Below are 23622 nucleotides of genomic sequence, written 5' to 3' on the forward strand. Positions count from 1 at the left end.
CACTGTGTTGTTTCTGTGTCAGTGCTCCCTCTCTGAACGCTAGCCTCAGTGCACCTGGAAACAGGAGCTGTAAATCTTGCAGCTTTCTTGTTTTCACGGGTGCATTCCCCTCTCCCTTGCACTTCATCTGCACATAGGGTCAGCCTGGCAGTCTCTTCAGTAAGTTTGGTGATCAATTCAATTGTGCAGAATTGCCATCTTTAAAGTACTGAATATTTTATTTAATAGATGTTATCTATTGCTGTGGAGGTCTTTATTTCTCTCTGAAATGTTCTATTTTTTTATATTTCTCTTATTACATTTATTTTTTTCTTTTTTTAACTATCTTATTTTCATCATTAGCATATTTCTAACTTTTTAAAAATATTTTTTAGTTGTAGATGAATACAGTATCTTTTTATTTTATTTATATGGTGCTGTGGATCGAACCCAGGGCCTCACACATGTGACACGAGTGCTCTACTGCTCAGCCCTAGCCCCAGCCCCTACAATTTTTTTTTGATTAATTTTTTTTTTTTAGTAGTAGTTGGACACAATATCTTTGTTTATTTTTATGTGGTGCTGGGGATTGAACCCAGGGCCTCACACATGCAAGGCAAGTGCTCTACCACTGAGCTACAGCCCCAGCCCCCCTACATTTATTTTTAATGTTTTATTCTTGTGTTACTATAAATGCAACTGTTTCCCTATTTTCTAATTTTATTTGGGGATTTGTTATTGCTAACATACAGAAATAAAATTGCTTTTTTTCTGCATGTGCAGCTTGCGCCTTGCAACCTTGATGAGGTTGTTTTCTGGTTCTAGTGTGTGTTTGGTTGGTGGGGGAATTAGGTTTTTCTATATACAGGAGGCTCCTAGTTCTCCAAGCCCTTTTACCTCTACTTATTCAATTGTCCTTATCCTTAAAATCCTCAGTCTTGACACCTGCCTCCAGTAAGCCCCCGGTCCTCAGTGAAGAATCCTCACTGTTTCCCTGAGGCTCATCAGCCCCGTTTAGATGTGTGTGTCTGCCTGTTATTACACAGAGAAGGTTGCCGACTGAGACAGATTGATGAATCAGATGATGCTTCAGGTTCAAAACTCTCACTCAAGTCTTCCTTCTAAGGTCCTGGGAGTCCAGGATGAACTAAGATGGTTAGATTCCAGTCATTTAAATATTCTGCCTCCACCCTGCTCTCCCCTCTGTCCTACTTCTGATGTCAGTAGTGACAGGCATGGGGGTTTCAGTAAGGGAGAGGTGACTTGGGAGCACACCATTATAACTGCCATTTGGAAAGATATTTTAGAATAGCTTCAATAAAACAAGCAAAAAATTGCAGACAAAAAATTTGGATGCATATGAATTTTTTAAAATTAATAAAGTAAAAGCAATGTAGAGCAATTTAAACAATAGAAAAATTTCTGGCATAAACCAAATCATAATAATTTTTCAGATTATATCAAAGTGATAAATTTTCAATAAAAGTTCTTGGATTATTTGATAATCCAGTGAAGAGAAGTTAATTATTCAAATTCATTGGAGAAAGGTTTGTTTTCTGCTAATTTGACAACAGCTTCTAACATACTGAATGCAAAAATCATAGTGTACTATTTCCAAGGTGACATCAAGATAAAGTGGCTCATGAATCTTGTTATTTTAAAGAAAATTTAAGATTAGTCACTTTTGAAGAAACCTGAAACGACAAAAGGCTTATAATTGTATATAAAAAATTGATGAGGATTTCCCCAAATTTGACAACACTAAATACTTATGTAGCATTACTAATAATCTTTGAAGCCAAAAGATCTTTCTAAACTACTATTACTAAAACCACAAGCCATCCCGTGGCCAGGCCAGTGGCAAGGCTATGTGGTCTCTGTCCTCACCACTTACAGTAGCATTCAAAAAGAATTTATTTTTTGAGCCATTTATGGAGCTTATGGCTAAAAACATAAGCAAAAAGTGTTGTAGGGCATTTTAAAAGGTACATTCTTTTCTTGTATTTTATAACATTAGTGAAATTTATCAATTTAAAAATTTTTATTTATAGTGATTTTTCTCATTGTATAAATAATTACATATAAATAATTGAAACCTAATTTTGTAGTTATCGTTTTAGTGCCTTTTCCCCAGGAAAACCATGTGGGCTCAGGCCCTTCACAGTTGGACCTCTTGGTTGATGAGCTGAGCCTTGTTCTCACCTCCCCTTGCAGAGGCACCCCCACCCACACCAGTCTTCCCTTCTCTTCATTTGCCCTTGGCCCTGATGCCCTTGTGTGCAGCGTAGCCTCCACTTGGCTCTGCCCTTGTTCCCCCATCTTCTACCCCCGCCTTGGCATTAGTCTTGCTGAATTCAGGCTCCCCTTCCCTTTGGCTCCCTGTTTTGATGCTTTCTCTGCCCTCTGAAGCCAGTATCTGTCTTGACCATGCCGAACTTGGCGGGGGAGGAAGGGTGTCATCCCTGAGGCTCTGGTCAGCTGGATGGAGCACACCATCCTCCTTCAGCCTCCATTCTGTCTGTCCTTCCTTGAAGTGATCCCCGTTTGCTGGGCTTTAGCCTGTGTGCCTGTACCACACTGACTCTCCTCGTCCTGACACATCATTCCGTGATGCAGTTCCTTCTTGCCCTCCTCCCTCCTGGTCAAGATCTTGACAGCTGGTGCCACAGGCTGTTTTCCTGCTTCTGCTTATGGCTCAGCCCTGCCTGCCTCATGCCTCTCTGAGGTCATCAGCTGTCTCCTTAATATTCACCACAGTGAACTGCCCAGCCTCTGTCGGAGGCCGTAGGGCTGGCCCCTGCTTTCTTCTAGAAGTATGCTGCCTCTTCTGCCCCATTCCTTGGGTCTTCCTTCTGACTCACTGGTTGGTCCTGAGTCTCCTCTGGCAGATCTTCTGTTTCAGTTGCTTACCAGTTCATGCTGTCCAGTGTGTGTCCCTGGCACTTCTCCCTCCTCCATTCTGTCATACTGTTGGGCACAGACTGTGGTCAGGCACCGTTCTGGATGCTACGCCATCAATAAGAAAGACAGGTGATGGTTCTACACTCAGACCTTTGTGTCTACTCAGGACCATGGACACTGGCCGGTGACTTCACTTTGGGGCTTCAGTCATCACCTTACTTGATTCGTTAGGAACCCTAGCCAGGGTATCTGAAGTAGCGGAAGCCACTGGGATGAAAAAAGCATGTGATTATTTTGAGTTGTGGCAATTGATGAAGCCAAGCTTGGGGCCAGTCAACTTGAAAAGTTCCCTTATGCCCTCAGGTTTCACGCTGCCTGTGGGACTGTGAATCTGGGAAGAATACTGTCACACAGAGTCCCGGGTTCTCCTTCAGGTTCTGTGACCAAATGGCCCTGAGCACATTTTCTTTTCTAAATGTTTGCTGTTGAATAAAAAATTAATAGAATAAATATGCATGAAGGTCATTACCTTTCTTTGTAGTTAAAATTATAGCAAAGTGGAAATGAGTTGGCATGGCCATATACTTCTGCCTACCTGAGATACTCCCAGTTTTTATCTGTCTCAGTATGACATGAATCACACCTCCTTTCACTTTCAAAATTGTCTCCATTTAGACAATTATATGATCACTCTAAAACCACTTTTTGAAGAAATATTTGTTATTATTCTTACTTTTTAAAAAATCCTAATTTTTATTTTACTACTTTGCAGTCAAAGATTGTCGGAGTACAAATATTTCTGGAATAAGACTCTTTCATTACTTACTTTTACTAAAAGGGAGCTAACCAGTATTAAAAATGAAATATATGATAATTTTCAAGACTGGACTTCACTGAAAAGAGAAGTTTTTCTGCAAATTACATCTATAAGTGAAACAGCCTTGACAGGTTTGTTATGTATATTTAGAACAGAATCTTTTTTTTAATGGTACATTTTAAGTAATGAAATAATGATATTTCATTATATGTTAATGGACTTAGGATCCATTGTTAAATCTGTTATTGGTTGGTACAGTAAGACCATTAAGATCTACCTCCAGTCCTAAAATTCACTAAGTACAGGTTGATCTGAGATACACTCTGACTTGGGCTGTGATCAGAAGTCTGTTTACTCCTGTTAATGGTGCCAATTTATATTTAAATTTTCTTCTCTTAATGGTTGAATCACTCACATTAGATCAGCTTTCCCACAGATAGTAGCTATAAATTCTGGGCAAAATGATTCTCTAAAAACATTGGAAAGTGATCAAACCCAGTTCGTTGGGGAGGGAGTGTCAAATGTGGAAAGAAGGCATGTCACTAAGTGAAAGATGCCAATCCGAGAAGGTCCCTGTTGTGTTATTACAACTGCTCATCATTCTGGAAAGGCACACTCTTCAGCAGTGCAAGTGACAGTGTTTCCAGGGATTAGGTGCAGGGAGGGGACAGGTGGAGCACAGAGATGTTTAGGACAGACTATTTTGTGTGATACTACCGTGAAGGCCACATTGTTATCATGCATTTGTCACAACTTGTGAGAGGAACAACGCCAAGAGTGAACCCTAATGTCAACTACGGATTCTGGGTAATAATAATATGCCAGTCTTGGCCCATCGATTGTAGCAAATGCACCATTCTGGTGTAGGTGGAGGAGATTGAGTATCAGCAAAGGAGGTTTGTGGAAATTCTCTATTTTCTGCCAGTTTTGCTATGAACCTAAAACTGATCTAAGAAATAGTCTGTTTTTTTTTTTAACATTGAAAGAAAGGCATGGTGAATTCCTTTTTCTTTTTAATTTTTTACTCAAAAAAGGATGCTGAAATAAGGGCAGGGTACACTTTGCTCCATGTAGAGAGTTGCGGATCTGGTAGAAATATGTAATGGCTTTGGTCTTAAGATGAGAGAACTCGAACCAGGCAGCCTCTGCCTCTGAGAAGTGAGGGGATGCCCCAGAGAAGAGAGCCCAGGGTGGGAGAGCTCAGAATTTGTGTATAAACTCTTTCCAAATTTCTGGCTTATCCTTGAAATACATGTACAACAAGGAAGCCTAAGAAACTCACCTATGACTAAAATAATTGATATTTCAGCTAATCCCTATAACGGAGAAATATCTTAACAATTTGAATTCAGCTAGATTAACTACTTATTACAAAACAAGACAAAAAAGCTCAGTAGTCTATTGAAGGAACATAACAGAACTGGCTCCATAAGATGACATCTGCAATGTTCAGTGTATAATCCAAAATTACTTTACCTGGTAAGAAATAGAAAAGGATGGCCCAGCCCTGAAGAGTAGACAGTCAGCAGAGACCCATCTGGAACTGCCCCAGATATGTGGACAGACTGCCTCCTTCCATTGCTCTTTGCTTCTTTGAGTTTTTTTTTTTTTTTCTTTCTTTTTTACAAATTGAAAGTTTGTGGCAACAAATCAGCAAGTCTGCCTGGGCCATTTCCCAACAGCACGTGCTCCAGTAAACATATGCTCCCTGTCACATTTTGGTAAATTTCACAGTATTTCACACTTTATGGTGATTTGTGATCAGTGACGTTTGATGTTACTGTTGTAATTGTTTTGGGGCACCATGACCCATGCCCATATAAGATGGTGAACTTATCAATACATCTTTTTTTGTGTGTGGTGCTGAGGACTGAGCCCAGGGCTTTGTGCCTGCTGGACAGGTGCTCTATCACTGAGCTCTAAGCCCAGCTTCTGTAATCAATAACACTTATATGTGTTCACACTGCTCTACCAACTGGCCATTTCCCTGTCCCTGCCCCCCATCCCACCTCCTCTCCTGTCTCTCCATGGCCCACGGTAGTGGCTGTGCCAAGCAGTGGACTTAAGTGAAACAATGTAGGTACCATCTAGGACATTTTACAGGTGGAGAAAAGTCAATGCCTGGCTCTAAAGCTTCAGAGGACAGACTAATTCACTTGTTAGGGGCTGACCCAGCTGGTGGCTTGGCACTAAAGCCAATGCTCATTTGCCATTCGAAAATCCAAGGGCCCTTAAGAATTATACTGACTGCCCCCTGCCTGTGCTGTCTGTAAATGGAGCAACAAAGCCTGGATGACAACATGTCTTTTTACAACATTGTTTACTGAATCTTTTAAACCCACTGACGCTTACTGGTCAGGGAAAAAATAAAGATTCATTTCAAAAATACACTGCTCACTGACCACACACCTGGTCACCTAAGCTCTAATGGACATTAATGAGGTTAACATGTCTTCATGCCCTAATATAGCACTCACCCATGGATCAAGGAGTAATTGTAATTTCAAGTTTTATGGCTAATACAGTTCAAATGGCTATCGCTGCCAATGACTGCAGTTTCTCTGATGGATCTGGGCAAAGTAGATTGAAAACCTTCTGGAAAGGTGGCACTAAGAACATTCATTGTTCATGGGCACAGGGCAAAATGTCAAGATAATAGGAGTTTGGAATAAGTTGGTTCAAACACTCCTGTCTGGCTCTGAGGGGCTCAAGACTTAAGTGGAGGATGTAGCTGTAGATGTGGTGGAGTGAATAGCTAGAGAACCAGAATTAGCCCTGGAGCCTGAACATGTGATTATGGTAAAATTTTCACAGATGAGGGGTTGCTGCTTATGGGTGAGCAGAGAGGTTTCTGAAGATGAAATCTACTAGTACAAAGATACTGTGAACATTGTTGAGATGACAACAAAGGATTTAGAATGATACATAAACCTAGCTGACGCAGCCGGGGCAGGATTTGAGAGCTCAACTCCAGTTCTGAAAGAAGTTTTACTGTGGGTAGAATGCTGTTAAATAGCATCACATGCCACAGGGGAATCTTTCAGGAAAGGAAGAGTCAATCAACAGGGCAGACTTTATTACTGTCTTATTTTAAGAAATCGCTAGAGCCAGCCCAACCTTCAGTGGCCACTGCCCTGACCAGTCAGCAGCCAGCTACAGAGACCCTCCACCAGCAAAAAGGTTATAGCCCGCTGAAGACTCAGGTGGCTGTTAGCTTGTTTTATCCATAAAGCATATTAAAATCAAGGTTTGTGCACTTTTAGACACAATGTTTTTGCAGACTTCATAGAATACAGCATAGTATAAATACAACTTTTATACACATTGGAAAACAAGATCTGCATAACTTGCTTTATGGTGATGCTCCCTGAGTGCAGTGGTTAGCAGCAGACTGCATTGTGTTAGAGGAACAGCTGTAAGCTGACCAGGACTTCAGATCAGCTGCTCTAGCCCTTCCCCAAAGGAAAACACACTAGTAATGAATAAAAATAGAAAACCTCAGTGAGGAACTATTAAAATTGGAATCTCTAGAACTAAAAAATACAATATCAAAAATTCACTGGATGGACTTGTAGAATTTTGCACTTATAGAAAAAAGAATCAGTGAACTGTAAGATTTATCAATATAAATTATTCAATTTGAAGAATAGAAATAAAATGAATATTGAAAATTATAGACAGAGCCCCAGTGTCCTCAGGAAGGAATAAATGCACCATAAATAATAAATATGGGTAAATATGAGACTCCTTTTCCTTTGCATTTCTTTAAAATTCAATGCGTACTTAAAGCGAGAATTGTATTGAGTTGTTTATGCAGCATGTTGATGTACCGTGAGAGCTAGAGTATAAAGGACAGAGGAGGTAAGCGGTCCACGTATCTCCAGGATATACAAAGAACTCAAAGAACTTCTTAACACCAATAAGTAAATAATAAATGGGCAAAAGAACTGAACAAGCACTTCACAGATAAAGAAATACGAATGGTCAACAAGTATATGAAAAAATGTTCAACATCTGTAGCAATTAAAGAAATGCAAATTAAAACTACACTGAGATTCCATCTCACTTCAGTCAGAATGGCAATTCAAGAATACAAGTAATGATAAATGTTGGCAAAGATGTGGGGGAAAATGGACACTCATACATTGCTGATGGGACTGAAAATTGGTACAACCACTCTGGAAAGCAGTATGGAGATTCCTCAGAAAACTTAGATTAGAACCACCATTTGACCCAGTTATCCCTCTCCTCGGTAAATACTCAGAGATCTTTAAATCAGCATACTACAGTGATGCAGCCACACATCAATGCTTATAGCAGCTCAATTCTCAATAACAAAGCTGTGGAACCAACCTAGGTGCCCTTCAACAGATGAATGGATGAAGAAAATATGGTATATAGACACAACGGAATATTACTCAGGCATAAAGAAGAATGAAATTATGGCATTTGCTAGTAAATGGATGGAACTGGAGACTATCATGCTAGGTGAAATAAGCCAGTCCCCCCAGAAAACAAGGGCCAAATGATCTCCAATAATGTGGATGCTAACACACAATAAATGGTGGGTGTGGAAGAATAGAAGTTCATTGGATTAAACAGAGGGGATGAAGAGAAGGGAGGAAGGATGGGGGGAATAGAAATGACAGTGGAATGAATCAGACATAACTTTCCTAAGTTCATATATGAACATCAACCAATGCAACTCCACACCATGTACAACCACAAGAATGGGATTCTAATTAGAATAAGTCATACTCCATGTATGCATATTAAAAATACTCTACGTCTTGTATATCTAAAAAGAACAACAACAAAAGAAAAACAGTCTGAATCTTGTTTATCGAACTTCTAAGGAAGCACATATAAAAATTTAATAACACCCCCCCATCACAAATTAAAAATCCTTCAAGAGTTTTCTGGACTATAACCATAAAACAGCATCAATGTAAAAATAGAAAATGAAGAAAATGGGCAAAAAAAAAAAAAGAAAGAAAGAAAGCCAACAACATCGTAACTGTAATCTCCTCTCATTTAGAGAGGTACCATCCCTGTTAACATTTTGGTATGGAACTTTCTGAATTTTTTTCTTTCTATATATCTATATATCATGGACATATGGTCGTGCCAATTAATGATGTTACATAATATTTCACTGTAGAAATGTGTCTTATTTATCAAGTTTTCTATTCATGGACATTTAGGTTGATCATAATTTTTGCTATTATAAGTTAGTTTTGGGTGAACATTTCACACATGCATCTTTGTGGTCTTATCCCATTTTTTCCTTCATATTTAATTCCTAAAAGTGGAGCCAAAGCAATTAATTAAATGCTTTTCATCTAGAAGGAATGTTAAATCTTGTTACATTTTATCTGACACGGAGAGATGAGAGTTGATTTTCAACCCTTGACTTTTACGTTCATCATTACCCATGATTGCTTGAGAAGCTGGAATGTTTTGTTTAGAAGTTCACAGTGATGATCACAGAAGCTTCAAGATAGAAACTCACACACATGGACAGTGTATTCAATCCCCAAGCAGGAGCTAGTGGACAGCACCATGGGGTGTGCAGAACTGACATTTTATTATTGGTTGAGACTTCCCTCCGTAGGGCCGTAGGGCCATCAACAGGGTCCTAACCCCTGGGCATGGGTGTACAAACAGGTACGGAGTGTGTGCCAAACTCCAAAGGTGCCTATACTTGCTTTTTACAGTTTCTTTGATCAATTTGAGTATACTTGAAATTTAACAGAAGTTCCATGTAAATGTAAAATAAATTCATATATTTTTTTTAATAATCAGTATCTTAAATCTATATAGAAGATAAATGGAGCACAATGTTTTTAAAGATAAATTCTGGCAAAGCTTGAGAATCTGTCACACCTACATGAAAAATGAACAAGGGCCTGAGAAGCATATAGACCTGCCCTGTACAGCATGACAGCCAACAGCCACCCCTGGCCATTGAGCACCTGAGATGTGGCCGATAGACTCTTGCTGAAATGATAACTGGGATACGTGGAGTTGAAGTTCACACTTTAGAATTAATTTTACTTGTTTCTCTTTACATTTTAATGTGGCTACTGGAAATTTAAAATCCTGTGGCTTGTCTTATGTTAATGTTTGTGGATGTTGCAGGTATAAATAAATAAACATTTCCACACTTTTAAAAACTTTAAAAAATTATAATTGTAATTGGTATTTATAAAAAATGATAAGGAAAATGTGACTTTTTAGCTGAAGAATATACACTTGTCACTATTAATCTTAACTTGTCAATATCTCTTATTCCAGTGTCTCTTACTCCTCGTATTCCTGTTCTGATTATTTAATTCAGATTTTAATTAAATTTATCAAACTTTTCTCATAGACAGTGATGTTAGAACTTGAGTCAGAGCCAGGAGGAATCTGCAGGGAATGTAGGATCCCTGGGTAGCTTTGCCTGGCTGCCACATCTGGATAAAGGCTACTAGAGCCACTGTGTCTGCTGGGCCTGGCCTGTGCTGGCCTGTGTTATGACTTCAGCTCTTGGCACCCAACGGTGTGAAGTGTTCTAAGAGAAGGGACCCAGATGCAGAGGGCCAGAGTCCATACCCTGGCTCAGCAGCACACTGAGATCTGGAGCCTCAGTGTCCACATTTGTAAGGAAGGAAACACTGAAGAAACCTGGCACAACAAGGAATTGGGATGTGGTCGCTGCTCCTCTTCTCTTTTATTCTAAACCCCATGCTCCCTCTGTCATATTTATCTCCTCTTGTGTTTCAGAATGTATTCTTATTAGTCATACTATTTATTTATTTATCTATTTATTTATTTATTCTTTTACTTTGAGACAGGTCCTTGCTAATTTGCCAAGGCTGACCTTGAACTTACAATCCTGCTGTCTCAGCTTCCCAAATTGCTGGGATAATAAGTGTGCACCATGGTGCCTGGCTCAGTTTATTTTGGGGAAGGTTGTACACACACTTCAGTAGCAGAAGGACAACCTTTTCAATAAATGATGCTGGGCAACTTTATATCCTTAAGCAGAATAAATAAATAAACAAATAAATAAAATTCCTTAACCTAAGACTCACACCTTACACCTCCAAAATAAATCACAGAAATAAATATCAAATGAAAAACTGTAAAACTTTTTTGGGAAAAAAATGTTACAGCCCATGATTAGTCCAAAGTTCTTAGGCATAGGCTAAGAATATGATACTTGCAAGGAAAAAAATCAATAAATTGGATCTTAGCACTTAAGAACTTGGGCTCTGTGGAAGATCCTGTTAATAGGATGAAAAGGCACTACAGAAGCCAGAGACCAGTACTTTAGCTCGCCATATACCAGGACAGGCCTTGTATGCAGAAGAAAGAACTCTCAAAACTCTGCATTTTGAAAAATCCAGTTAGAAAACAGGTAAAGGATATGAGCAGGAATTTCACCAAAGGGAGTAGACTGGTAGAAAATAAGTGCTTGGAAAAATAAATACTCAATATCTTAGCCACTAGACAAATACAATATAAAAGTATCTGTTGGAATATCTAAAATTGAAAAGACTTACCTCACTAAGTATTGATGAGGATTAGAGAAACTAGATCACTCAGCATCTCCAGTAGGGATGTAAAAGATTATAGTCATTCTAGAAGATAATCTTGCAATTTCCTTTAACACTAAAAATGCACTTCTCACATAACCCAGCAATTGTGCTCCTGGGCATTTACCCCAGAGAAATGGAGCCTGTGTTCACAAGAAATACCTGTATGTAAATGTTCCTAGCATTCCATTCATAGCCCCAAACTGGAAGCAGTCCAAATACCCTTCAGGGATGAAAGACAACCATCTATATCCATTCCATATACTACTTCCCAGCAACCAAAAGAAAATAATTGTTAACCCACACAACTTGAATAAGCCTCAAGGAAAATTTGCTAAGTGAAAAAAGCCAGTTCCAAAAGCTGACCTATAGCATATGCTTCCATTCCTAAAGCATTCTGAAACAACCAATGCAGTTTCTAGAGGTTAGGAATGCTCGGTCAGCATGTCTGTGTTTGGGTCATGGTGTCCTTATATGAAGCTGCACTGTGATAAAAATCATGTAGAAGACACACACTGGGATGTTTACAGCTGGTAAAATCTAAATAAACTCTGATTGTATCCTTGTAGATTTTCTAGTTTCATTGTGTACTATGGTTACACCAAGGACCCCACATGGGGAGTAGTGGAGCTGGGGAACAGGACCTCCTTATGTGCTTATCATCAAGTTTCTTTAAATCTATAATTATTTCAAAATTATATTTAAATATTTAAAACATTCAAAAGTCTCCATACTGTTTTCTGATTTCTTCATTTAACAGCTCTAGGTTATGAGGATCTTGTCCCATTATAATAAAACTAAGTAAGGTCATAAGAATTAATGCTTACACTGTGTCTGTAATATTAGAATTCCTTGATAATAAGGTTTTAGAGGTTCATTAATCACATAATGACCTATAATTTTAAGTTCATTTGATATATAGGACTAAAAAGATGGGAAAATTTTTTTTTACAGTGCTGGAGATTGAGCCCAGGTCCTCACACATGCTAGGCAAGGGTTTTATCACTGAGCTACACCCTCAACCCTATAAAAAATCTTAACAAATTGAAGAAATTTATTGCATGAGATCAATGCTAATAATTGTACCCATATTACCTAGTAAAAGACGTTTTGCTTCCACTCTCAAAACAAGCATTGTCTGAGTAGCTTGTCTTTTTCTTTCTTCCTTTTTTTCTTTTCTTTTTTTTTTTTTTTCCTTTTAAGCAGTGCTGGGAATTGAACCCAAGGCCTCATACATGCCAGGCAAGCATTCAACCACTGTGCTATACCCTCAGCCCCTGAATAGCTTTTGAACTTTTAAAATTCAAGTTTAGAACTGGACTTAGAAATATAATAAGACCAATGAAATCTAAGGATAAAACAGGCCTTTTTCCTTATCTATCCTGTTAAAAATGTTTCTTCCCTTTGGAAGTCTGACTACCAGTCTGATATTAAGAAACATGAGGCATGAACTGCCTGCCTCTGAAACGAAGGCTGAGGCAGATGGGTGCTCAGTGTGCTCTCCCAGGCATTAGTAGACTCTCTTAGAAGCTGTGCTCAGCTATGCCTTTCTCATAGTGTAGGTGTCCACTGAGTCTCTCAGTTAATTCTGGATGTTTCATAGGAACTATGGAGGGAATATATATGAGGACGATATTATCCCTGGCCTAAAAGGACTTGTAGTCCAGTGGTGGATCACATTTGTGTATGATCAGTGCAGTGCAAATGTGTAAGTTGGTTGTATGAAGATTAGGACACAGGTGGATCAGGTCTGAAAAGATTTCCACAGAGGAAGACCAGATGTTTGGGGATAAGAGGATCTTCGTCAAGGGGTGGTGCTGACCAGGGGAGGCCCAAGGCAGGTACAGTGACCAATGTGGGTTGACCTGGTAGGGATTATAATTCCTGAACCCCAGTCTAGGACCCAAGACTGACAAGTATGAGGTTGTATAATGGGAGAAGGCAGGATTCAGACTTGACCCCAGGGCTGCCCTAGGTACAGGAGTGTAAATAGTTTGCCATACAGTTCATATCCACTGACTTTCTTAATGCCATGATAGGAATGTTGCCACTTCTGTCAATTTTGAAATCTTGCTGTACCTTTCCACATTTTTAAACTACATTTTACAAATAAATTTGTATTGCAGATTCTTATTCTTTTAATGTCAGATAGAAAGTCACATTGACATGAGTAGTTATTTTAGAGACTGTGGTGTTCACTAACAGAGTGAGCCTGCTTAACCCAAGCAGTGTCATTTTGGCAAATGATAAATAGGTGACAGCATGTGTGTGCTACTGTACGTGTCATTCTGACTTAAACATAGGTACAGTTGTGCTACAGTACAGTTTATTCAGATATTAGAAGCTACCTTGATGACTACAGAAACACAGAGAGACTTGTTAGGTATGAGAGAAAACTGTAACCTTATTTTCTTAAACTTCAGTCTTTTAAAAATTTTATGTACTTGTGTATTGGTAGTTATCCTCACAGAAATGGATGCATTATTCTAAGTTTTAAGAAGCAGGTTAGCTAATCTTGGGGCAGAAATTTCCACATAAAGTAACCATTGCACCATAGTAGAGATGTACTTATTTGGTCCCTGCCAATTTATTTCTCCAGTTTTCCATTTTGAGCAGAAACTTAGAGTGAAAAATGTACCTGACCCTCATTTCCAGCCCAGGTCGGCGGTGGGTGCCCCTCCCTTCCAGACTCTCTTTTACTCCTTTCCCTGGGCTATGTTCCAGGTCCTCCTCCTCCTCACCATACCATAAGGCATGTGTCTTCTCTGTTCTGGTCACTGCTTTACAGCTCCTGTGACCATTTGCAGGCCATGTTGCCTCTCCTGTATGTCTGTCTTCTGGCCGTCCTTGACCATGTGGCTGCCATGTCTGCTGGTAGTCTGAAGAGCAATAAAATAAGCCAATCTCCCCAGAAGACCAGTCACACCTGATATGGTCCCACATCAGGAGAGCCTAGCCAAGAAGGGACACCAGTGAGCCCTCTGGAAAAGCACACCATCTGGGTTTTCATGTAGATCGCATCCTCGTTAGTTCAACTAATTGTGATTGTACAAATTCTATAGTATTACTACTGTGTTTGCGTACATATATTTTAATGGTGGTTTATGGTGCAATACTGAAAACATTAAAGAAGGGGAGTTTGATTATTATTCTTTTTAAATATTTATTCTTAAGTTTTAGATGGCCACAGTATCCTCATTTTACATTTTTGATGTATTTGGTGCTGAGGGTCAAACCCAGTGCCTCATGCATGCTAGGCGAGCACTCCACCACTGAGCCACAACCCCAGCCCCTGATGATTATTCTGACCAACAGTATGCTCCACATATTTCTGAACAAATTCTATAAAATTAGCACATTTCAATCTAAGAACTTCAAAGATATATTTTTTATTAAACTTTTATTAAAGAGATAGCATAATGACTGATCATTGCTATGATGGATTCTGGTCTCATTTTGGGGGTGGGGAAACAGGATACCATTATAATCATTAAAACATATTTATTAACTAATAAATGTTACCCAGAAGTTTATCAGCTTTAGCTACTTTATCCTTCTTGCCCTTTTCTCCCCTATCACCTTTCTTTATAATTTGTATAGAATGCACACTAGTCATTGTTTTAGAAATGCTACCAGCCGGCGCATTATAAGAAAAATTTTTTTTTCTTGTAATCACAACAAAACCTTGCTTTAATCAATTTATCCTGCTAGCACATTTAAGCTTACTTTTCTGAATCACATTGCTAAGAAAATAGTATAGTTTCAGTAAAACCCAGACCATTACACAGATATTGTATGATTCATTTGTGAGTACTTAAGAAGTTGTCTGCATTGCCATTTGGTATAATTTTAAGGTCTAAGAAACAACTACTGAATTCTTTCATGCATCATTTAGCAATACAACCCCTTTCTCATTTCTTTTTCAGAATCACTACTGAATTTAAGTTTAACCTTTTGGTTAGGTCTCATTATCCTCCCAGAAAAGATAGTGTTGGCTTCCAGCTGTTCATTTTCTAAAAGAAAACCAGTTTTTGGAGAAATGTTTTATGCTTCAGGGTTACTTATTTATAAATTTTGAATTTTCTTTACAGAGATAGAGACATTAAATAAAAGTTTGACAGCGTCACAGAGAACTAAGGTATGCCTTGAAGAGGAAATGAAAAATCTCAAACTGTTGTCAGATACAGCCATCTTGAGGTCCCAGCAGATTCATATGTCCAAGCAGCAGGAAGAAAACTTACAAGTCAGATGCCATGATTTGCAGAAAGAAGTACTAGGTAAAGAGCATTTTTTTTCTATTGTTAGCAACTAACCATAATGAGGAATTTTCTAGAAATTTTTTTCTTATAATCACAACAAAACCTTACTTTAATCAATGTATCCTGCAAATATACTTAACTGTAACTATAAGGGTAACCATGTCTGGGATTCCGGCTTCCTCACATCCCTTCAGTCGTGTCTTTGAGAGTGGTAAGACTTATGGGTGTGTACCGAAGACGTTGTAAGCCCAGAGAGGAAGGGGACCTGGCCCCAACATAGTCTTCAAGGGCACACCCCCAAAGAACCCACTTTCTCCAGCTAGGCCTGCCTCCTGAAGTTTCTACCACCTTCCAAGAGTGCCATCAGCTGGGGCCTTCGGCACATAAGCTTTAGGGGGACATGTAAACTCCAGACTGTAACACCTAGTCAGGTATATTATAGGATGCCCCTCTGTTAGAATTATCTGAGTTTTTTCCTCATGATCACACTGGAGTCATTGGGTTGGGGAAGGAAAAGACAGAGTGCTGTTGTCACTATGGCATTAATCTTTTCACAAGTAAGTATCATCAACATAATGTGTGGCAGCCATCCATGTCAACTTTCATGACCTGGCCGCATGACTGTGATTTCCTTTCTCCTTCTCTACCCTGTATTCTCTGGAAGGAGTTCTCTATGTACACTAAGACTTGAACTGGAAGTCTGCCCCTCACCTTCAGGGAAGCAGTCAGAATGCCGTACTTGGAATTCTTCTGCGTGGAAGATTTATCTTTTCTCCACATTTTTAATGTGTCATTTACATGTGGATTTTACAAATGGATTTTAATTTTTAAAATTTTTTTATTTGGGGGTACCAGGGATTAAACTCAGGGGCACTCAACCACTGATCCACATCCCCAGCCCTTTTTTGTATTTTATTTAGAGACAGGGTCTCACTGAGTTGCCTAGTGCCTTGCTTTTGTTGAGGCTGGCTTTGAACTAGCAATCCTTCTGTCTCAGCCTCCTGAACCACTGGGATTAGAGGCGTGTGCCACTGTACCCAGCTCATGAATTTTTATTTTATTCCTTGGTTATAATCCAGTATTGCTTTGCTTACTTTTCTCCTCACATTTTCTGGCTTTGGCCACTTGGGTTCTTTCAGTCAGCTTCTGTATCCTGTTGATACATTCCAGACCCTTTGGGCTATTGTTTGTAACCATTATGTCTCAGAATCAGTGACTTCTCTAAAGAGCTCTAATTCCTGTTATTGGAAAATGGCATTCTTGCTGAGCACCCCTCTTCCCTATCTAGAATTAATCTAATTCTTCCATGCTCTCCCTCCCTACCCCACTATGAGTCACCCCCCTTGTATCAGAGAAAACATTCAGCATTTGTTTTTTGGGGATTGGCTGACTTCACTTAGCATTATCTTCTCCAACACCATCCATTTACCTGCAAATGCCATGATTTTGTTCTCTTTTATTGCTGAGTAATATTCCATTGTATATATATGCCACATTTTTTTTTTCATCCATTAATCCACTGAAGGACATCTAGGTTGGCTCCACAGTTTAGCTATTGTGAATTGTGCTGCTATTGACGTGGCTGTGTCCCTGTAGTATGCTGTTTTTAAGTCCTTTGGGTATAGTCCAAGAAGAGGAATAGCTGGGTCAAATGGTAGTTCCATTCCCAGATTTCCAAGGAATCTCCATACTGCTTTCCAAATTGGCTGTACCAATTTGCAGTCCCACCAGCAATGTATAAGTGTACCTTTTTCCCCACATCCTCGCCAACACTTGTTGTTTGTCTTCATAATAGCTGCCATTCTGACTGGAGTGAGATGATATCTTAGAGTAGTTTTGATTTGCACTTCTCTGATTACTAGAGATGATGAGCATTTTTTCATATATTTGTTGATTGATTTTATATCCTCTTCTGAGAAGTGTCTGTTCAGGTCCTTGGCCTATTTAGTGATTGGGTTATCTGTTTTGTTGTTATTGTTTGTTTGTTTGTTTTGGTGCTTAGCTTCTTGAGTTCTTTATATACCCTAGAGATTAGTGCTCTATCTGATGTGTAAGGGGTAAAAATTTGCTCCCAGGATGTAGGCTTTCTATTCACCTCACAGTTTGTTTCTTTGCTGAGAAAAAACTTTTTAGTTTGAATCCATCCCATTTATTGATTCTTGTTTTTAATTCTTGTGCTATAGGAGTCTTATTAAGGAAGTTGGGGCTTAATCCCACATGATGAAGATTAGGGCCTACTTTTTCTTCTATTAGAATCAGAGTCTCTGATTTAATTCCTAGGTCCTTGATCCATTTTGAGTTATTTGTGCATGGTGAGAGACAGGGGTTCAATGTTATTTTGTTGCATATGGATTTCCAGTTTTCCCAGCACCATTTGTTGAAGATGATGCTATCTTTTCTCCAGTGCATGTTTTTGGCACCTTTGTCTAATATAAAAAAATTGTAATTTTGTGGGTTAGTCTCTGTGTCTTCTATTCTGTACCATTGGTCTACCGGCCTGTTTTGGTGCCAATACCATGCTGTTTTTGAAAACTATTTTAAGTTGCTTAAATATATCACCTATTTATAAAATTAAATAAATTTATAAATAAGACTCTGAAAAGGTCATGCTATTTATTTTAGATATTAAAAGGACAAATTAGGGTAGATTTGCTGAAATATACATCCTACTTCTTAAAAATAGTTTTCTGAAAAACACTGAGGGTAGAAAAAGAGAGCAAGGTGAACTACCCTAAGAGAGGACTATGAATAGTGGAGATTTTTAGTCTTGGGTTCGACTTGGTTTGGTATAAAACTTTGTAAGTGAATGATACATGAAGTTACATCTCAGTTTCCTTTGGTAACAAAGCCATTAATATAAAATAAAATGTTTTTAAAAATAGTTTTATCAAAGTGCACATCCTGTCCCCAAATCAATGCATATTGTTCTTGTCTCTCTTCTATTAATGAGCAGTGTTCTTGAATATTTTAGTTTCCTAGAAAAACACACCAGAGCACAGGGTATCTTATACTGCACCAACAGGGAGTTTAGGTTCAGTAGTAACCTTTTCATGTTTGACAAAATAAGTGATAGTATATGGGGTTCGTGGCATAATGGGTAATGATAAGAGAAGAAAGGAGGACACTTTCCCTTCTGGGGACTCCACCCCAGCCCCTCTGTGCCAGTCATTTGACTAGCACTAAGCACTTGACCCAAGCATCAGCACTGCCCATTCTCTCATCTGATTGTCACATTAGTCTGTGTGAGGACTTTTATCGTCCCTTTTAGGTAGAGAAACAGTCCATGGTGACACAGCTGAGACTGAGACCCAAACTGTGTCAGGTCAGAGCCTGTGGTGGCTCATGGACTATTCAGTGAATTCCAAAAAGACACCTGAGAATACTGAACTCCTTTTCCTTAATAATAAAAAAATTAACAAATGAGTTTTTTCTCTCCTTATAGAAATAAACCATTGACTAGGCAAGTCTTCTAAGAATTTAAGCTGTTTTTCAAAAATTACATGACTACAAGAACATCAGGGGCTTGTAGGGAAGGGAAGAGAAGGGAGAAGGGTTAGGCAAGACAAGAGGACCTATTAAAAATGCACATACTTGCACATCTGCCAGGCATACTGAGTTAGAAACTCCAAGATTCTAATACTCTTTATTTTTAGTAAGTGCTCCAGGTACAATTTATGAGCAGAAAAGTTTGTCACCAGCTTAAAAAAAATAGTGAGAAATATAGAAAAAAAGATGTTCCTATTGTAGCCCACTTGGGGTTAACATTAAGGCCACAACTCTGACATGACCCCAAAGCCCCCCAGGATGTGAGCAACACTGCCATGCTCCTGAGTCCCACCCAGGCTGTGCACAACTACCCCACTCCTTCAGCCACCCTGCAACCACTTAGATGTCTCCTTGCAGTCCCAAGGAGCCCCTCCTCACCCATGGAGCCAGGCCAGGTGGGCCAGTATGCCTTTGCAGACGGGCAGGCCACATGGCAAGTGCTGTCCTTTTTGGCTGTATCCGCTGCACTCCTTTTACTCCCGTCTGGCCAATCTGGGACCTCTGTCCTGTGCACAGCCCTGCTGTGCTGCAGCGTAGGTTCCATTGGAGCCTTGCTGGGATGATTTTATTGCATCTATGTGATTTTTCTCTCCAGTGGAGTAGACTGAGCTGTTGGTTCCAAGGGCTGCTAGCCCTGAGATTACCTATCAGCTGAAGAGCTGCTAGAGAGCTCTGAGAACTGCGCAGAGCTGCCAGTTTAACCAGAACTATAGAAAGCTGGGGAGAGCTGTTAACAACAGTGATGAAAGCTGCTGGCACTCAGAGGGCAGGGTCACACTAAGAGCTGAGAGCTGCTGGTGATCAGAGCTCAGAGCTGCTAGCACTAAGGGAGCTGCCTTTTTTTCAACTTCTATTGAAATTGTACAAAAAAAAAAAAAAAAAAAAAAAAAAAAAGCCCTCAACTGAATGTAACAGAACAAGGGAATTTATTGAAAGAATATGTAGGTGTTCAGCATGTGTGAAGGTGGTTAGGGAGGCTGCCAACTTCAAAGCCAGAATCATGCCATGAGACCTATCTGGTGAGGGCACAGCTGCCCTGTACTTAAGACCCTGGACCCCAACATGCTCCTGACAACTGCTTAGCCTGAAATGACTGCTCCCCTGCTTCGGATCTTGGCATCAACTATTATCAGAGCAGCTCTTGAGAAAAATACTTGAAAAACAGTCTGGAAAGGAAAAACTATGTTTGGCCACCTAGCCCCAGCATATTTAGAATGTTGTCAGAGGGATATGTTGTTGCTATAAAAATGGCATATATATCTTTAGAACAGAGCAGCAAATCCAAAGTAGAATCAGATTTTAACATTAGGGTCATTAACCATGGGAAAAAGCAAAATTATGTCAAAAATAAGCCAAATACACCAAACAAAGTTAATGAAAACTGTCACACAAAAAGATACAGAATATCTTAATGGTTGGGATGGAGCAGCATGTTAAACACCATGAAGAGAAAAATTTTGCCTATTAAAAAAAAGTGGAGGGGCTGGGATTGTGGCTTAGTGGTAGAGCGCTCTCCTAGCACATGCAGGGCTCTGGGTTTCATCCTCAGCACCACATAAAATAAAAAAAATATTGTGTTCAACTACAACTAAAAAATAAATATTTTTTTTTAAAGTGGAAGCTGAGTTCAAAACCTACCCCAAACCTAAAAATAGCATACCAAAAAAACCCATTTGTATTATATATGAAATGCAGAGGTTAAAACCACTCCATATAAAATATTTATTTAACTGTAACAGGAAATTCCAAATGCCTAACCAAGCATATGGTTGAAAAATAGAAATAGACCATTAACACAGGAAATGCACATGATAAACAAACACAAAAGGTTCAGTTTCTAATGACTAGTAATGTATGAGTGTACCTTTCCCCCCACGTCCTCTCCAACAATTATTATTGCATTATTCTTAATAACTGCCATTTTGACTGGGGTGAGATAAAATCTTTTTTTTTTAAAGTTTGTAAACTATTTTATTAAATCACTTGTATATTTCTCCCCAGTAATTAATACAGGCTTGTTACCATTATATTTTACAATGTCTTTTAAATTTTTCAGACAAGTACTATGAGCTCATTTAAAATATGATAATATAGCATTGACAGGGCACTACAAAAAGGAAAGCAACATATTTTCTTTCTTGTTCTTCAAAAGATTTAATGTAAGGCCATATAAAGCTAAAGAAAGTAACAGTGTATCTAACAATCATTATCAGCACAGTCTCTCTTAAAAGAATTTGTCTAGTAATTTTTTTTGATACTGTACTTCTCTATCCTTCAATTTTATTTGTGAGACAACTGTTTTAAGAACTAGGTTAAATTACAATATCTTTTTATACATATGTAATAGTCTGTGTTAATTTACATTAATCATTTCACATGAAATTAGTCTTTATTCCATTTCATCAATTTGTTTGATCCAGGAACATTACGTAACTCTGTTCATATTGAGAGTTCATAGTCATTTTGATTTCATATTCTAAATATTTACGAGTGATTTTTCCAAGCAGAAATAAGTTGACTTTGAGATAAAATCTTAACACTAGTTTTCGTTTGCATTTCTCTAATTACTAAAGATGTTGAACACTTTTTCATATATTTGTTCATTGCTTGTATATCATCTTCTGAGAAGTCTCTGTTCAGTTCCTTAGCCCATTTGTTGATTGGGTTGTTTGGTTTTGTGGTATTAAGACTTTTGAGTTCTTTATATATACTGGAGATTAGTGCTCTATCTGATGTGCGTGTGGTAAAAATTTGCTCCCATACTGTGGGTTCTCTCTTCATTTCACTTATTGTGTCCTTTGCTGAGAAGAAGCTTTTTAGTTTGAATCCATTCCATTTCTTGATTATTGATTTTATTTTTTGTGCTTTAGGAGTCTTATTAAAGAAGTCAAGGCCTAATTTAACATGATGAAAATCTGGGCGTAGGTTTTCTTTTATTAGGTACAGGGTCTTTGGTCTAATTCCTAGGTCTTTGATCCACTTTGAGTTGAGTTTTGTGCATGGTGAGAGACAGAGATTTAATTTAATTTTGCTACATATGGATTTCTAGTTTTCCAAGCACAATTTTTTGACAAGACTATCCTTTCTCCAGTGTATGTTTTTGGCACCTTTGTCTAATATGAGATAACTGTATTCATGTGGGTTGGTCTCTATCTTATATTCTGTACCATTGGTTTACAAGTCTATTTTGGTGCCAATACCATGCCGTTTTGTTATAATAGCTTTGTAGTATAGTTTAAGGTCTGGTATTGTGATACCTCTTGCTTCATCTTTTTTGCTAAGGATTGCTTTGGCTATTTGGGGTTTTTTATTTTTCCAAATGAATTTCATAATTGTTTTTTCTAGTTTCTAGTTCTATGTCATTGGGGTTTTAATAGGATTTGCATTAAATCTGTATAACAGTGTTGGTAAAATGGCCATTGACAATATTAACTCTGCCTATCCAAGAGCATGGAGATCCTTCCATTTTCTAAGGTCTTCTTCAGTTCTCTTCTTTAGAGTTGTGCAGTTTTCATTGTAGAGGTCTTTCACCTCTTTTGTTAAATTGATTCCCAAGTTTTGTTTTTTTTTGAGGCTATTGTAAATGGGGTAGTTTTCCTAATTTCTCTTTCAGTGGATTCATCAATTAAGTATAGAAATACTTTTGATTCATGGGTAGATTTTATATCCGGCTACTTTGCTGAATTCATTTATTAGTTCTAGAAGTTTTCCTGTGAAATGTTTTGGATCTTTTAAATATAGAATCATGATGCCGGCAAATAGTGGTAGTTTGAGTTCTTCTTTTCATGTGTATTCCTTTAATTTCTTTTGCCTGTCTGATTGTCTGGCTAGAATTTCAGGGACTGTGTTGAATAGAAGTGGTGAAAGAGGGCATCCCTGTCTTGTTCCAGTTTTTAGAAGGAATGCTTCTAATTTTTCTCCATTTAGAATGATGTTGGTCTTGGTCTTAGCATAGATGGCTTTTACAATGCTATTCCTAGTTTTTATAGTGTTTTGAACATGCAAAGGTTGTGTATTTTATCAAATGCTTTTCGAGTATCTATTGAAATAATCATATGATTATTATCTTTAAGTCTATTGATGTGTTGTATTACATTTATTAATTTCCGTATGTTGAACCAACCTTACATCCCTGGGAGGAACCCCATTTGATCATGGTACACTATCTTTTAAATATGTTTTTGTATGCATTGGCTAGGATTTTATTGAGCATTTTTACATTTATGTTCATCAGGGATATAGGTCTTTAAGTTTTCTTTCCTTGGTGTGTTTTTGTCTGGTTTTGGAATCAGGGTGATATTGGCCTCATAGAATGAGTTTGGAAGGGTTCCCTCCTTTCCTATTTAATGGAATACTTTGAGGAGTTATTAGTATTAGTTCTTCTTTTTTTTTTCTTTTTTATTGTGGGTTGTTCAAAACATTACAAATTTCTTGACATATCATATTCCACACTTTGATTCAAGTGGGTTATGAACTCCCACCTTCACCCCATACACAGATTGCAGAATCACATCAGTTACACATCCATTGATTTACA

At 38.4% G+C, this 23622-nt stretch overlaps 1 protein-coding gene across 9 annotated transcripts in view; it reads left to right on the top strand.

The window, feature by feature from the left end:
* Lekr1 (leucine, glutamate and lysine rich 1) overlaps window positions 1-23622 on the top strand; it is a 171438-nt gene that overhangs the window by 49823 nt on the left and 97993 nt on the right. For all 9 annotated transcript variants that reach the window (XM_048794265.1, XM_048794266.1, XM_015486937.2 and 6 more), the window contains 2 exons: window positions 3653-3828; window positions 15372-15557. In XM_048794265.1, coding sequence (XP_048650222.1) covers window positions 3653-3828; window positions 15372-15557 — 362 coding nt within the window. The remainder of the gene's footprint in view (window positions 1-3652; window positions 3829-15371; window positions 15558-23622) is intronic.

The sequence above is a fragment of the Marmota marmota genome, unplaced genomic scaffold, assembly GCF_001458135.2.
Source record: "Marmota marmota marmota unplaced genomic scaffold, marMar, whole genome shotgun sequence".
NCBI classification, from domain to species: Eukaryota; Metazoa; Chordata; class Mammalia; order Rodentia; family Sciuridae; genus Marmota; species Marmota marmota.